The 17023-nt window shown below is 37.6% G+C and overlaps 1 protein-coding gene across 1 annotated transcript in view; it reads right to left on the minus strand.

The window, feature by feature from the left end:
- Nucleotides 1–4344: 4344 nt before the first annotated feature.
- LOC128685686 (uncharacterized) overlaps nt 4345–17023 on the minus strand; it is a 184282-nt gene continuing 171603 nt past the window's right edge. The window contains exon 4 of the mRNA XM_053772230.2: nt 4345–8510. Coding sequence (XP_053628205.2) covers nt 8033–8510 — 478 coding nt within the window. The 3' untranslated portion in view covers nt 4345–8032. The remainder of the gene's footprint in view (nt 8511–17023) is intronic.

Raw genomic sequence — 17023 nt, forward strand, 5'->3', positions numbered from 1 at the left:
CAGAATGAAATCCTGACTTTAGCCTTGTCCAGAATGAAATCCTGACTTTAGCCTTGTCCAGAATGAAATCCTGACTTTAGCCTTGTCCAGAATGAAATCCTGACTTTAGCCTTCCCCAGAATGAAATCCTGACTTTAGCCTTGTCCAGAATGAAATCCTGACTTTAGCTTTGTCCAGAATGAAATCCTAGCTTTAGCCTTCCCCAGGATGAAATCCTGACTTTAGCCTTCCCCAGAATGAAATCCTGGCTTTAGCCTTCCCCAGGATGAAATCCTGACTTTAGCCTTGTCCAGAATGAAATCCTGACTTTAGCCTTCCCAGAATGAAATCCTGGCTTTAGCCTTCCCCAGAATGAAATCCTGGCTTTAGCTTTGTCCAGAATGAAATCCTGACTTTAACCTTCCCCAGAATGAAATCCCGGCTTTAGCCTTCCCCAGGATGAAATCCTGACTTTAGCCTTGTCCAGAATGAAATCCTGGCTTTAGCCTTCCCCAGAATGAAATCCTGGCTTTAGCCTTCCCCAAAATGAAATCCTGGCTTTAGCCTTGTCCAGAATGAAATCCTGGCTTTAGCCTTCCCCAGAATGAAATCCTGGCTTTAGCCTTCCCCAGAATGAAATCCTGGCTTTAGCCTTCCCCAGAATGAAGTCCTGGCTTTAGCCTTCCCCAGAATGAAATCCTGGCTTTAGCCTTCCCCAGAATGAAATCTGGGCATTAGTCTTGTCCAGAATGAAATCCTGACTTTTCCCTTCCCCAGATGAAATCCTGACTTTAGCCTTGTCCAGAATGAAATCCTGACTTTAGCCTTGTCCAGAATGAAATCCTGACTTTAGCCTTGTCCAGAATGAAATCCTGGCTTTAGCCTTGTCCAGAATGAAATCCTGATTGAAGCCTTGTCCAGAATGAAATCCTGGCTTTACCCTTCCCCAGAATGAAATCCTGACTTTAACCTTGTCCAGAATGAAATCCTGGCTTTACCCTTCCCCAGAATGAAATCCTGACTTTAGCCTTGTCCAGAATAAAATCCTGGCTTTAGCCTTCCCCAAAATGAAATCCTGACTTTAGCTTGTCCAGAATGAAATCCTGGCTTTAGCCTTCCCCAAATGAAATGCTGACTTTAGCTTTGTCCAGTATAAAATCCTGGCTTTAGCCTTCCCCAGAATGAAATCCTGGCTTTACCCTTCCCCAGAATGAAATCCTGACTAACCTTGTCCAGAATGAAATCTTGGCTTTAGCCATCCCCAGAATGAAATCCTGGCTTTAACCTTCCCCAGAATGAAATCCTGGCTTTAGCCTTCCCCAGAATGAAATCCTGGCTTTAGCCTTACCCAGAATGAAATCCTGACTTTAGCCTTTCCCAGAATGAAATCCTGGCTTTAGCCTTCCCCAGAATGTAATCCTGGCTTTAGCTTTCCCCAGAATGTAATCCTGGCTTTAGCTTTCCCCAGAATGTAATTCTGGCTTTAGCTTTCCCCAGAATGTAATCCTGGCTTTAGCTTTCCCCAGAATGTAATCCTGGCTATGCTACCACAAGCAACACCTCAGTAAACAATACCAAGAAACATTTCGCTAGTCTACCTAGGCAGTAAAGCAATACTTTAATTTCTTCTTAACCCTTTCACTCTCTAGGCCCTCAAAATTAATATTACTATTAGTGTTCACTTTAAAGAAAAAAAAATTTCTTCTGAAATGGCATAAAATCTTTTATCATTTGAGCACAAGAAAGCACCCATTCAGCTATGTCAACTACTCTATAATGTGCATATAAGCTGGTAATTTGGCCAGTTTTACACACAATTCAGAAAATGCCAATTTAAAAACAGTCCAAAATAAAAGATATAGACATTCTTGGCACTAAAATAAACTTCTCCTCTTTTCACGATCACATCCCCAGATCTCTCCTATATTACACTTGCCTTTCATTTTGAATTCCTAATCACATAAAAATGGAAGATTTACTATATTTCTCTGATAATAAAATATAACCAGAAATGATTGGTCATGGTTTATGGCGTCTTAATAATTAAATCAGGCCTATTAAAAAACCCATAAAACAGACTGGTGTAAAGGGGGCCTTATCCGTCTTCAAGAAAATTGGCAAGAATCTAATATTTCTGCTAATTTGAGCTCAGTCTGAAGCTACTTTTAGTCCTGAAACCAGCCAAAATCATCTTGATTTCAGTAGTGTTTTTCCTTCTCTCAGATGATAACAAGAAACAGCCTATAAAAATCATAAAAACCATCCAGGGAAACTCCTCAAAGTCCCTATATTAAACTATACATATAATCAGAGTTTTCCTATTCCCATCATGCACTGCATGGGGCAGGATTTTTTTTTATACTGTTCACACTCACTGCACAGACCCATTCTCTCTTATCTAGGCCAAAATTTACTGCTTGCACCTTATCTGAGTGAGCTGAGCTCATGACGTAGAAGTACATGAGGGACCCTGGCTTCAGTGATGTTCTGTTACAGTCACTGAAGGAGTTTAAAAATAAACCATTCTGCCTATGCAATAGCTTGAGATGATGGATGTGTATTCTATTTAAAAAGTGAAGGTTTGATCTTAACAGTATCAAAGTAAACAACAGCAAGGGCACTTCTAACTCTTACACCCTGCAGCATGCCATAAACTAGTTTATTTCTGTACAGCATGCAGTATTTCACCTTTGAATGGCAGATACATTATTATTTATAAGTGTATGCTTATAAAATATGCATTGTCTATTATAATACGTACAGAATTCAATCGTAGTGACATTCCTAGTCAACAAAATATTATTTTAATGTACAGTATGTTTTCTTCTATGAATTCACCTTCATAAAAAAAAGACTATATAAGAGCAAGTCCAATAACTGAAATATGATATTAATAAAATTTACAATACGACATACGTACACAGCACTGTACTGTATTTTAAAATTATATTTAGAACTCTTATATGAAGTATTTAAATTACTTCATATTGGAGGCTTCAGTAGGTTCTTGATAGAATTATTGTTTTCTGTTTTTTTTTTAGGCAAAATAAAGTTCGTATTATGTGTTGTATGTAACTGGGTTTTATTTCAGTTTTATTTTCAAAAAAATCTAACTGTTTTCTTGGGGTTGGGTCTGTGACCGCACATGCCCTTAAATCCTTTCACTATCTCCCATGTAGATCTATGTTTTAAGCACAGCACTCTTAACTATGCTGTAAGCAGTAAATTCTGGCTCAGACATAAGAAAATGGGTCTGCTCAGTGGAAGCGTACAATATAAAAAAAATATCCTGCCCCACACAGTGCATGATGGAAAAGGCAAACCTGTGACACTGTGTTTGGTTTAACCCTTTCAGGATTGCAACCCCTGCTCTCAAACTTGCTCTGAGGAGTCACAAATTTAAAAAAAAAAAAAAAAAAATCTTATGAAATGGTAGAGAATCTTTTTCTGAAGGTAATAATACAAAAAGTACAAAATTTGATAGAAAACTGACAAAATTAATCTCTCCCGAATTTTGCTGCATCGGAAATATTGCACATCGCTGATTTCAACTACTCTTAGTCCGATTTTAGGTCAATTCCATTGTTCAAGTTGGCCAAATTCTTAGCTATCAAGTACAAGAAACTGCCCATTTAGCTATTTAAACTACCCAATAAAGTGATCAGAAATTGGTAATTTGGCCAATTTAGCACAAAATTCAAGTAATGCCAATTTCAAAATAGTGTCCAGAATAAATAATGCAGACATTCCTGGCACTAAAATAGCATTTTCTCTCTTCATTAGTCACATCTCCAGGCCCCAGTCTCCTCTTATATTACTCTTTCCATTTTGAATTGTTATTTACACAAGAAATAAAAGATTTACTGTAATGCAGACTACTGCATTATTGTAATAATTGTATAAATAATGTCAATGCATTCCTATATGGACATTAACCCATAAATGGTCCAAGCAGATCTACGTTCACATGTGTAGCGCTGCAAAAGTATATCTACTTTTTTTTACATATTTTCAAATACACGTATAACGAAAAAAAAAGTAGATCAAAGTTTTTTTTACACATTTTCAAATATAAAAAAACAAAAAGAAGATCTACTTTTTTTACATGCTTTCAAATGTTGAAAAAACATATACGTTTGAACCGTTTACGGGTTAAATGTGCCAGTTGGACACATTGGACAAGTGATGTTATTTGCAAAAATCGAACATTTCCACTACTTTGATCTCAATTTCAAGTTACTTTTGATCCTGAAACCAATCAAAATCATCTCTATTTCTGTAATATATCTTCTATTCTATCAAATGAGACTAAGAAACCAAGAATAAAACCATAAAAACTATATGAAAATACATTGCAAAGCCGCTATTTTAAACCAAAAGCACACAGTTTTTTTCATTATGCACTGCGTGGTGCAGGACTGTTTTTATGTGGTGCACACTTACCACGTCAATCCATTCTCTCATATCTAGGCCCATATTTACCAGTCACAGCTGATCTGAGTGAGCTGAGCTTATGGTGTTATACTATGGGATCATCACTGGCTTCAAAGCCATGATACAACGGGACCAACCCTGCAAGAGTTAAAAGAGCTACTCTGAGGTGTTTTCTAGAGCAATTTCTATGGTTTTATTGGCTGTTCCTTGGCATCAGTTGATATAATGGAAGACATAATATTGAAATAGATTATTAGTATTATTATTATTTTAATAAAAAAATAAGCTTTAAACCTGCAAGGGTCATAGTGAGAAATGATTTTGTTGGTTTAAAAAAAAAAAAAGCAGCTTGAAATAAGCCTCAAAGTAGTGGAAATATTTGATTTTTGTCAATTTTCCTGAACAGCCCGGTTGATCAGATCCTGAGCCACCATGAGGCCTGGTCTCAGACTGGGCTGTGGGGATGGCGTTGATTCCTGAAACCCTCTCCAGGTATACTCCATGTAAGGGTAAGGCCCTAGGGGCCCCCTTGCCCTCTTCCTCCTGTCTGTTGTATGGATTTTTACTAGGTCAGCTTCCCTTACTGGAAAAACCTAAACCATGACAAATTATTCTTGGTTATATTTTCTTATCCATGAAATAGGGTAAAACTTCAATTTTTTGTGATGAATTCAATAAGAAAGGCTTGGAGACATGATTAATGAACAGAGGAAAGGTAACTCTAGTGACTGGAATACCTATGCTTATTTTGTACTCTTTTTATATTGAAATTTGTTGAATTTTATCTAAAACTGGCTCAATTTACCAAATTCTATGCACTTTATAGGGTAGTTCTGATGGATGAATGGGCAATTTCTTGCACCCATTTGATGGAAGGAAAGACTGGAGACATAGCTAGGCTGGGTTGAATTGAACACTGGAATAGGTTTAAGATAGGTCTCAGTGGCCAAAATCTCCAATAAATTGCACCCAGACTGTCAAATTTGAGCCTGCATAATTCCCAAAGTTTTCATCAAATTTCACATTTTTTATGTCATTACCTTCAGAAATAGATTCTCTACTATGACACTGACACAGTCAGCATTTTTATTTCTGGGGTTGTGACAGTGAAAGTGTTAGGAAAGTAAGGCTATCATAATACACACACACACACAATAGTAATTGAGTTAGTACTGAAATATTGCACATTGAAATTAGACCAATAAGTACAGTATCTAAATACAGTAATACATTACTGTTATGGGTGGTACAGTAATACATTACTATTATGTGTGGTACTGTATATACTACGGTGGGTATATACAGTAATCTTTATCTCTGTAGGATTTTTTTTCTTTACTATGGATTACTATATCTTCTGAAACTCTTAAGAATTGTGACCATTTCTACGTCCCATGTTTATCTTGGTGCCTTGTATTCATAATCCAAGTCAGCAGTTCCCTACTGTCATCATATGCTCTGCCAAACATCTACTTTTGTCAAAAATACCATTATCCTCCTGTTTGCCATTTGATATTCTGAGAAAACATTACATTCTGTACCCTTTAATACACATACCACACTTCATTGCTGGTATATCTTGTTTTTTCCTTTAATATTCGCTAACATTAATTATGCCACTTAATATAGCACCATACCAAAGATTGGTTTATTGAACCAAATTGAGCATTTTCTTTTCCACTTAAATGGGTACCATTCTTTCATGGAAAAATAAATCTAGTTTTCTGGCACACACAAACTAGGAGAAAGCCACCTTAGCAAACAGTGAAACATGAGCTAAACTTGTACAGTACAGTAGTTTAATTTGATTGGAAATAAAAGTGCTGTTAAGCAGTACATAGTTTTGTTTGAAAATTGTGAATAGACTTTATACTTAAACATTAAAGGAACTACTTTTATTTAGACCTGCAAATTATACATTTATACTAAGAGTATTATGAAACAGCCTAGTTTTAGATGCTTGAGGCACTTACAGATCCCTGTGGACATTGCTTAGAGTGGTCACATCAACAGTAAAACAAGGAAACACCTGACCTATCACTATCAAGGGTCTAGAATACTAAAATCCTCCCTGCTATAATGGTGAGATACATCCCTAAGAAACTTCTGAAACATTTTAATATGTATGCAGTGAAAACCATTATAAATATGCTAACCTATGACGTGTTTACTTAATAATATAAGGGGGTTCATATTTTCATATGTGCCCTTACTCAAACAACTTATGATTCTACTATATAACATTTAGTACTATCAATGCCCATTTACTTACACCAGGACTAGTGGAAACCAGACATATTCTCAGTGGCTTGTGCTGAATGTTTTAAACGGGTAAGCAGCATAAGCTACAACAGAAGCAGTCATGGACTATAAGCCATATTATAAACATTAAATGCCTGCAGTGTATAATTTCTTAAACTTCCAGCATATGTAAATTTAAATCAATTATTTTCCTTGGTGCAACAGCACTTGAATATTGTTGGAAGTGATTAAAAGGCTTTGAGTTTAAATTTACATACAGAGTAACAGCCTATTAAGCTTACATTATTCCTGGGAAAATTTACAATATAATACACTCCATGTTTATACTCTCCATGTATGTGTTTAAGCCTGCTATCATTGTCATCAAGTGAGTGAAAATATACACATCATCCACCAGCATATAATGAACAGCATATCCCAAAATGTTTTCTTGTTTTCATTTACAATTTGTAAATGTATATTGTGGTTTGCTTCATTTTAGTATGACTATACATACAGTATATCACAACTTTTTAAACAATGAAGAAAAAGATTAGCAAAAAGTTGATGATTATCGTTAAGTATATCTTACAGTGTTCTGTGATAATTGACTGCTTATCATTCTGTACATCACTGACATTGCTTTATGTACAGTATTACAGTATGTACCTGCCCTGCCAGCAGTGTTTAGTGCCAAGCTGCAGTTCTAAATTCTAAGCACAGTAATGCACATGTAAGCCTCACTTAATGACAGACTCATTCCACAGTAAGCTGATGTATATTGAAATGTTGTATATCAGAACACATAATCCCATAGATTTTCATTATATAATCAAAGATGCAGTTCTGGAGAAACTATTGATGCACTTAACTGACTTATAGCAAATAAATATGAAGACATTATACATGCCTGAATGGCATGGATGCAAATAATACATAAATTTGGTTAAAAACAAATGAGAAAAATACAAAAATGCTACATGCTCTCAACTTGTGGCAGTGCATACCACAACACTGGATGAGTGTGTACTGTACAAACATACAATACTTATTATGTATGTACATAATAGTGTATGGTTGTACAATGAATTGCATTATTGTTAAAAGTATTTTCTGATACATCCTAATTATAATTCATAATGTCAGCCTCAATTGGTACAGCTAATACTTGGACGTTAGAAATCATCCTTATACAATTTGATGGGCTTACCTATGACTGATTAATGTGAATAAATTAGCATTTACTTTTAGTAAGTTACTGTATTTCATTTCAGCATTATGATTCCAATATAAAACATGTTCTCCAATTTATATTAATAAAATTTAGATTTCACTGGAATTAGTGTATTATCACTAAAAATTAATATTAAAAATTATTTTAGTAAAGATCATCATAATAATAATCAGTATAATCATATGAGGTTGACTCTGGAGGAGCCTTTGCTTCAGAAACTGGCTCAGGAGGTGGAGGTTTTTGGACTGTTCGCTTTTCTTGTGGACGGCCCAACCCGCGTCGTCGACTACCAAACCCACTTAAGATCCTTTGAACCTCATCAAGAGGAGTATCTTCAATGGTGCCAATCTCTGTGATCACAACAGCTCCACCAGCATAACGTATATCCGCTGCCCCATAATTATGTCGAGGGTACTTGCTGGTTGCAACCTCTGCTTTGAAAGGAATAGAGACTATGGGTGCACGATCTTGTGTTACTTCGTTACGACTAGTTTCATGACTGGAGGATATTCTGACACGGGACCCTGCCCTTACAGAGGTAGAGAGTGGTGGGGAAAATATGTTGCTGGATGCTGGAGTTGTTGCTATGGTAGGGTAAGCAGAAGGTTTTGGTGTTCTGTATCTGGAAGTACAACCAAGCATACATATAGTATACATAATTAAGATTTCTTAAAAATTTATTACTTACATAAAGAAATGTAATCTAAAACCCACATGGAGACAACAGAAATGAAACAACATACTAGAAGGTCTATATATTCTGGCCTTTAGTTCAGACTCTCTTGGTAAGAGGCCAAAATATACAGCCCTATTACTCTGTTGCTTCATTTCTGTCTCCATGCTCATTTTGAATTACAAGAACTGTTTCTGACTCTCCGGCTTTCATATACAAGTCTCCCTCAACATTCGCGAGGGTTAGGGGATCAAGAGCCTCGCGAATGTTGAAAAACCGTGAATGTTTGGTGCCCCAATATATTGTAAGGAAATATATTACAATACTGCTTCCTTAACTTGTTGAACCATTAATAATCATAAAATACATGAAAACGTCGTAAATTGTACTAAATATATACATGTTATGCTTTAATAACGTATGTTATTTAATAACCTGTATGTTAATAACATGTATGTTATTAAATACCACAGACTCCACCAATGCCTCCACCACTGCGAGTCCCTACTACCCTCCCTTCGACCCCCACAACTGGCAGCCAGCCCTCCCACCACTCAGTGTGGTGAGTGTTCTGTTTGTTCATTATTTGCTATTAAACTACAGAATAAATAATGTAAACCCATTCATTACTGCATATTGGAATGGCTATTAGGAAAGGTATTAGACGGTGACATCATGTGTTTACTCTTGAACACAGCAAAGAATCAAACATTTCTGCTATTGCTAATAATAACAATAGTAATAATAATAATTTTTTTTTTTTTTTTATTATCACACTGGCCGATTCCCACCAAGGCAGGGTGGCCCGAAAAAGAAAAACTTTCACCATCATTCACTCCATCACTGTCTTGCCAGAAGGGTGCTTTACACTACAGTTTTTAAACTGCAACATTAACACCCCTCCTTCAGAGTGCAGGCACTGTACTTCCCATCTCCAGGACTCAAGTCCGGCCTGCCGGTTTCCATGAATCCCTTCATAAATGTTACTTTGCTCACACTCCAACAGCACGTCAAGTATTAAAAACCATTTGTCTCCATTCACTCCTATCAAACACGCTCACGCATGCCTGCTGGAAGTCCAAGCCCCTCGCACACAAAACCTCCTTTACCCCCTCCCTCCAACCTTTCCTAGGCCGACCCCTACCCCGCCTTCCTTCCACTACAGACTGATACACTCTTGAAGTCATTCTGTTTCACTCCATTCTCTCTACATGTCCGAACCACCTCAACAACCCTTCCTCAGCCCTCTGGACAACAGTTTTGGTAATCCCGCACCTCCTCCTAACTTCCAAACTACGAATTCTCTGCATTATATTCACACCACACATTGCCCTCAGACATGACATCTCCACTGCCTCCAGCCTTCTCCTCGCTGCAACATTCATCACCCACGCTTCACACCCATATAAGAGCGTTGGTAAAACTATACTCTCATACATTCCCTTCTTTGCCTCCAAGGACAAAGTTCTTTGTCTCCACAGACTCCTAAGTGCACCAATCACTCTTTTTCCCTCATCAATCCTATGATTCACCTCATCTTTCATAGACCCATCCGCTGACAAATCCACTCCCAAATATCTGAATACGTTCACCTCCTCCATACTCTCTCCCTCCAATCTGATATCCAATCTTTCATCACCTAATCTTTTTGTTATCCTCATAACCTTACTCTTTCCTGTATTCACCTTTAATTTTCTTCTTTTGCACACCCTACCAAATTCATCCACCAATCTCTGCAACTTCTCTTCAGAATCTCCCAAGAGCACAGTGTCATCAGCAAAGAGCAGCTGTGACAACTCCCACTTTATGTGTGATTCTTTATCTTTTAACTCCACGCCTCTTGCCAAGACCCTCGCATTTACTTCTCTTACAACCCCATCTATAAATATATTAAACAACCACGGTGACATCACACATCCTTGTCTAAGGCCTACTTTTACTGGGAAAAAATTTCCCTCTTTCCTACATACTCTAACTTGAGCTTCACTATCCTCGTAAAAACTCTTCACTGCTTTCAGTAACCTACCTCCTACACCATACACTTGCAACATCTGCCACATTGCCCCCCTATCCACCCTGTCATACGCCTTTTCCAAATCCATAAATGCCACAAAGACCTCTTTAGCCTTATCCAAATACTGTTCACTTACATGTTTCATTGTAAACACCTGGTCCACACACCCCCTACCTTTCCTAAAGCCTCCTTGTTCATCTGCTATCCTATTCTCCGTCTTACTCTTAATTCTTTCAATTATAACTCTACCATACACTTTACCAGGTATACTCAACAGACTTATCTCCCTATAATTTTTGCACTCTCTTTTATCCCCTTTGCCTTTATACAAAGGAACTATGCATGCTCTCTGCCAATCCCTAGGTACCTTACCCTCTTCCATACATTTATTAAATAATTGCACCAACCACTCCAAAACTATATCCCCACCTGCTTTTAACATTTCTATCTTTATCCCATCAATCCCGGCTGCCTTACCCCCTTTCATTTTACCTACTGCCTCACGAACTTCCCCCACACTCACAACTGGCTCTTCCTCACTCCTACAAGATGTTATTCCTCCTTGCCCTATACACGAAATCACAGCTTCCCTATCTTCATCAACATTTAACAATTCCTCAAAATATTCCCTCCATCTTCCCAATACCTCTAACTCTCCATTTAATAACTCTCCTCTCCTATTTTTAACTGACAAATCCATTTGTTCTCTAGACTTTCTTAACTTGTTAATCTCACTCCAAAACTTTTTCTTATTTTCAACAAAATTTGTTGATAACATCTCACCCACTCTCTCATTTGCTCTCTTTTTACATTGCTTCACCACTCTCTTAACCTCTCTCTTTTTCTCCATATACTCTTCCCTCCTTGCATCATTTCTACTTTGTAAAAACTTCTCATATGCTAACTTTTTCTCCCTTACTACTCTCTTTACATCATCATTCCACCAATCGCTCCTCTTCCCTCCCGCACCCACTTTCCTGTAACCACAAACTTCTGCTGAACACTCTAACACTACATTTTTAAACCTACCCCATACCTCTTCGACCCCATTGCCTATGCTCTCATTAGCCCATCTATCCTCCAATAGCTGTTTATATCTTACCCTAACTGCCTCCTCTTTTAGTTTATAAACCTTCACCTCTCTCTTCCCTGATGCTTCTATTCTCCTTGTATTCCATCTACCTTTTTCTCTCAGTGTAGCTACAACTAGAAAGTGATCTGATATATCTGTGGCCCCTCTATAAACATGTACATCCTGAAGTCTACTCAACAGTCTTTTATCTACCAATACATAATCCAACAAACTACTGTCATTTTGCCCTACATCATATCTTGTATACTTATTTATCCTCTTTTTCTTAAAATATGTATTACCTATAACTAAACCCCTTTCTATACAAAGTTCAATCAAAGGGCTCCCATTATCATTTACACCTGGCACCCCAAACTTACCTACCACACCCTCTCTAAAAGTTTCTCCTACTTTAGCATTCAGGTCCCCTACCACAATTACTCTCTCACTTGGTTCAAAGGCTCCTATACATTCACTTAACATCTCCCAAAATCTCTCTCTCTCCTCTGCATTCCTCTCTTCTCCAGGTGCATACACGCTTATTATGACCCACTTCTCGCATCCAACCTTTACTTTAATCCACATAATAATAATAATAATAATAGTAGGTTGGTAGACAGCAACCACCCAGGGAGGTACTACCGTCCTGCCAAGTGAGTATAAAACGAAAGCCTGTAATTGTTTTACATGATGGTAGGATTGCTGGTGTCTTTTGTCTGTCTCATAAATATGCAAGATTACAGGCATGTCTTGCTACTTCTACTTACACTTAGGTCACACTACACATACATGTACACGTTTATTTATACACACTCATCTGAGTTTTCTTTGATTTTATCTTAATAGTTCTTGGTCTTATTACTTTTCCTTTTATATCCATGGGGAAGTGGAATAAGAATCTTTCCTCCGTAAGCCATGCGTGTTGTAAAAGTCAACTAAAATGCCGGGAACAATGGGCTAGTAACCCCTTTTCCTGTAAAGATTACTAAAAAGAATAATAAGAAGAAAATTGTCAAAGTGGGAAGTCTGAATGTGCGTGGATGTTGTGCAAATGATAAGAAAGAGATGATTGTGGATGTTATGAATGAGAAGAAACTGGATGTCCTGGCTTTAAGTGAAACAAAGCTGAAGGGGGTGGGAGAGTTTAAATGGAGAGGAATAAATGGGATTAGGTCAGGGGTTTCAAATAGAGTTAGAGCTAAAGAAGGAGTAGCAATAATGTTGAAGGATAAGCTATGGCAGGAAAAGAGGGACTACAAATGTATAAATTCAAGGATTATGTGGAGTAAAATAAAGATTGGATGTGAAAAGTGGGTTATAGTAAGCGTGTATGCACCTGGAGAAGAGAGAAGTGTAGAGGAGAGAGAGAGATTCTGGGAAATGTTGAGTGAATGCGTGGGGAGTTTTGAATCAAGTGTGAGAGTAATGGTGGTTGGGGATTTCAATGCTAAAGTGGGTAAAAATGTTATAGAGGGAGTAGTAGGTAAATTTGGGATGCCAGGGGTAAATGTAAATGGGGAGCCTTTAATTGAGCTATGTGTAGAAAGAAATTTGGTAATAAGTAATACATATTTTATGAAAAAGAAGATAAATAAATATACAAGGTATGATGTAGCACGTAATGAAAGTAGTTTGTTAGATTATGTATTGGTGGATAAAAGGTTGATGGGTAGGCTCCAGGATGTACATGTTTATAGAGGGGCAACTGATATATCGGATCATTATTTAGTTGTAGCTACAGTTAGAGTAAGAGGTAGATGGGAAAAGAGGAAGGTGGCAACAACAAGTAAGAGGGAGGTGAAAGTGTATAAGGGAGGAGGAAGTTCAGGCAAGATATAAGCGACTATTGGCAGAAAGGTGGGCTAGTGCAAAAATGAGTAGTGGGGGGGTTGAAGAGGGTTGGAATAGTTTTAAAAATGCAGTATTAGAATGTGGGGCAGAAGTTTGTGGTTATAGGAGGGTGGGGGCAGGAGGAAAGAGGAGTGATTGGTGGAATGATGAAGTAAAGGGTGTGATAAAAGAGAAAAAGGTAGCTTACGAGAAGTTTTTACAAAGCAGAAGTGTTATAAGAAGAGCAGAGTATATGGAGAGTAAAAGAAAGGTGAAGAGAGTGGTGAGAGAGTGCAAAAGGAGAGCAGATGAAAGAGTGGGAGAGGCACTGTCAAGAAATTTTAATGAAAATAAGAAAAAATTTTGGAGTGAGTTAAACAAGTTAAGAAAGCCTAGGGAAAGTATGGATTTGTCAGTTAAAAACAGAGTAGGGGAGTTAGTAGATGGGGAGAGGGAGGTATTAGGTAGATGGAGAGAATATTTTGAGGAACTTTTAAATGTTGAGGAAGAAAGGGAGGCGGTAATTTCATGCACTGGCCAGGGAGGTATACCATCTTTTAGGAGTGAAGAAGAGCAGAATGTAAGTGTGGTGGAGGTACATGAGGCATTACGTAGAATGAAAGGGGGTAAAGCAGCTGGAACTGATGGGATCATGACAGAAATGTTAAAAGCAGGGGGGGATATAGTGTTGGAGTGGTTGGTACTTTTGTTTAATAAATGTATGAAAGAGGGGAAGGTACCTAGGGATTGGCGGAGAGCATGTATAGTCCCTTTATATAAAGGGAAAGGGGACAAAAGAGATTGTAAAAATTATAGAGGAATAAGTTTACTGAGTATACCAGGAAAAGTATACGGTAGGGTTATAATTGAAAGAATTAGAGGTAAGACAGAATGTAGGATTGCGGATGAGCAGGGAGGCTTCAGAGTGGGTAGGGGATGTGTAGATCAAGTGTTTACATTGAAGCATATATGTGAACAGTATTTAGATAAAGGTAGGGAAGTTTTTATTGCATTTATGGATTTAGAAAAGGCATATGATAGAGTGGATAGAGGAGCAATGTGGCAGATGTTGCAAGTATATGGAATAGGTGGTAAGTTACTAAATGCTGTAAAGAGCTTTTATGAGGATAGTGAGGCTCAGGTTAGGGTGTGTAGAAGAGAGGGAGAATACTTCCCGGTAAAAGTAGGTCTTAGACAGGGATGTGTGATGTCACCATGGTTGTTTAATATATTTATAGATGGGGTTGTAAAGGAAGTAAATGCTAGGGTGTTTGGGAGAGGGGTGGGATTAAATTATGGGGAATCAAATTCAAAATGGGAATTCACACAGTTACTTTTTGCTGATAATACTGTGCTTATGGGAGATTTTAAAGAAAAATTGCAAAGGTTAGTGGATGAGTTTGAGAAAGTGTGTAAAGGTAGAAAGTTGAAAGTGAACATAGAAAAAAGTAAGGTGATGAGGGTATCAAATGATTTAGATAAAGAAAAATTGGATATCAAATTGGGGAGGAGTATGGAAGAAGTGAATGTTTTCAGATACTTGGGAGTTGACGTGTCGGCGGATGGATTTATGAAGGATGAGGTTAATCATAGAATTGATGAGGGAAAAAAGGTGAGTGGTGCGTTGAGGTATATGTGGAGTCAAAAAATGTTATCTATGGAGGCAAAGAAGGGAATGTATGAAAGTATAGTAGTACCAACACTCTTATATGGATGTGAAGCTTGGGTGGTAAATGCAGCAGCGAGGAGACGGTTGGAGGCAGTGGAGATGTCCTGTCTAAGGGCAATGTGTGGTGTAAATATTATGCAGAAAATTCGGAGTGTGGAAATTAGGAGAAGGTGTGGAGTTAATAAAAGCATTAGTCAGAGGGCAGAAGAGGGGTTGTTGAGGTGGTTTGGTCATTTAGAGAGAATGGATCAAAGTAGAATGACATGGAAAGCATATAAATCTATAGGGGAAGGAAGGAGGGGTAGGGGTCGTCCTCGAAAGGGTTGGAAAGAAGGGGTAAAGGAGGTTTTGTGGGCTAGGGGCTTGGATTTCCAGCAAGCGTGCATGAGCGTGTTAGATAGGAGTGAATGGAGGCGAATGATACTTGGGACCTGACAATTTGTTGGAGTGTGAGCAGGGTAATATTTAGTGAAGGGATTCAGGGAAACCGGTTATTTTCATATAGTCGGACTTGAGTCCTGGAAATGGGAAGTACAATGCCTGCACTTTAAAGGAGGGGTTTGGGATATTGGCAGTTTGGAGGGATATGTTGTGTATCTTTATACGTATATGCTTCTAAGCTGTTGTATTCTGAGCACCTCTGCAAAAGCAGTGATAATGTGTGAGTGTGGTGAAAGTGTTGAATGATGATGAAAGTATTTTCTTTTTGGGGATTTTCTTTCTTTTTTGGGTCACCCTGCCTCGGTGGGAGACGGCCGACTTGTTGAAAAAAAAAAAATAATAATAATAATGATAATAATAATAAATACAATATAATTGAAGAAGGAAATTGTACAAAAATACGAGGGAGTGGTTGACACATCGTCAGTGTGACTTTGTTTATGCTGGAGTGAACATTAGTCTCCCTGCTCTTCCAAACATTTCACAATAATTCAGCGGTTGAGGCAGTGGTATTTAATAACATATGTTATAAATAATAATAGTTCATGTTATTATTAATAACTTGTATTATTATTAACATGTAAGTATTTAATAACATATATGTTATAAATAATAATAGTACATATTATTAATAACATGTATTATTATTAACATGTATGTTATTAAATACCATTGCCTCAATCACTGCCTCTACCACTCCAGTCACACTCAATCTACAAGCACCAAACACAATGAATTATTGTGAAATGTTTGGAAGAGCAGGGAGACTAATGTTCACTCCAGCATAAACAAAGTCACACTGACGATGTGTCAACCACTCCCTCGTATTTTTGTACAATTTCCTTCTTCAATTATATTTATTATTATTATTATTATTATTATTATTATTATTATTATTATTATTATTATTATTATTACTATTGTTATTATTAGCTGTAGCAGAAATGTTTAATTCTTTGCAGTGTTCAAGAGTAAACACATGAAGTCACCGTCTAATACCTGTCTGAATAGCCATTCCAATATGCAGTCATGAATGGGTTTACATTATTTATACTGTAGTTTAATAGCAAATAATGAACAAACAAAACACTCACCACACTGAGTGGTGGGAGGGCTGGCTGCCAGTTGCGGGGGTCGGAGGGAAGGTAGTAGGGACTCGCAGGTGGCGGGAAACTTAAATATGATTTGGCGGCTGGGAATTTGGTGGCTGGGAATTTGGCGGTTGGGAATTCACGAATGTGTGAAGCCCGTGAAAGTTGAAAACGTGAATGTTGAGGGAGACCTGTATAAAGGTATACAGGATAGGTAATAGAGCCTAAGATGTCTAAGTTAGGGGAAAAATAACTTGATGGTTTTGCCCCTTTTTTTTAATACACTGGCAGTCTCCCACAGGCAGGGTGACCCAGAAAAAGAGAAAATACATTCATTGCCATACA

The sequence above is a fragment of the Cherax quadricarinatus genome, chromosome 23 (genome assembly GCF_038502225.1).
Source record: "Cherax quadricarinatus isolate ZL_2023a chromosome 23, ASM3850222v1, whole genome shotgun sequence".
NCBI lineage: Eukaryota > Metazoa > Arthropoda > Malacostraca > Decapoda > Parastacidae > Cherax > Cherax quadricarinatus.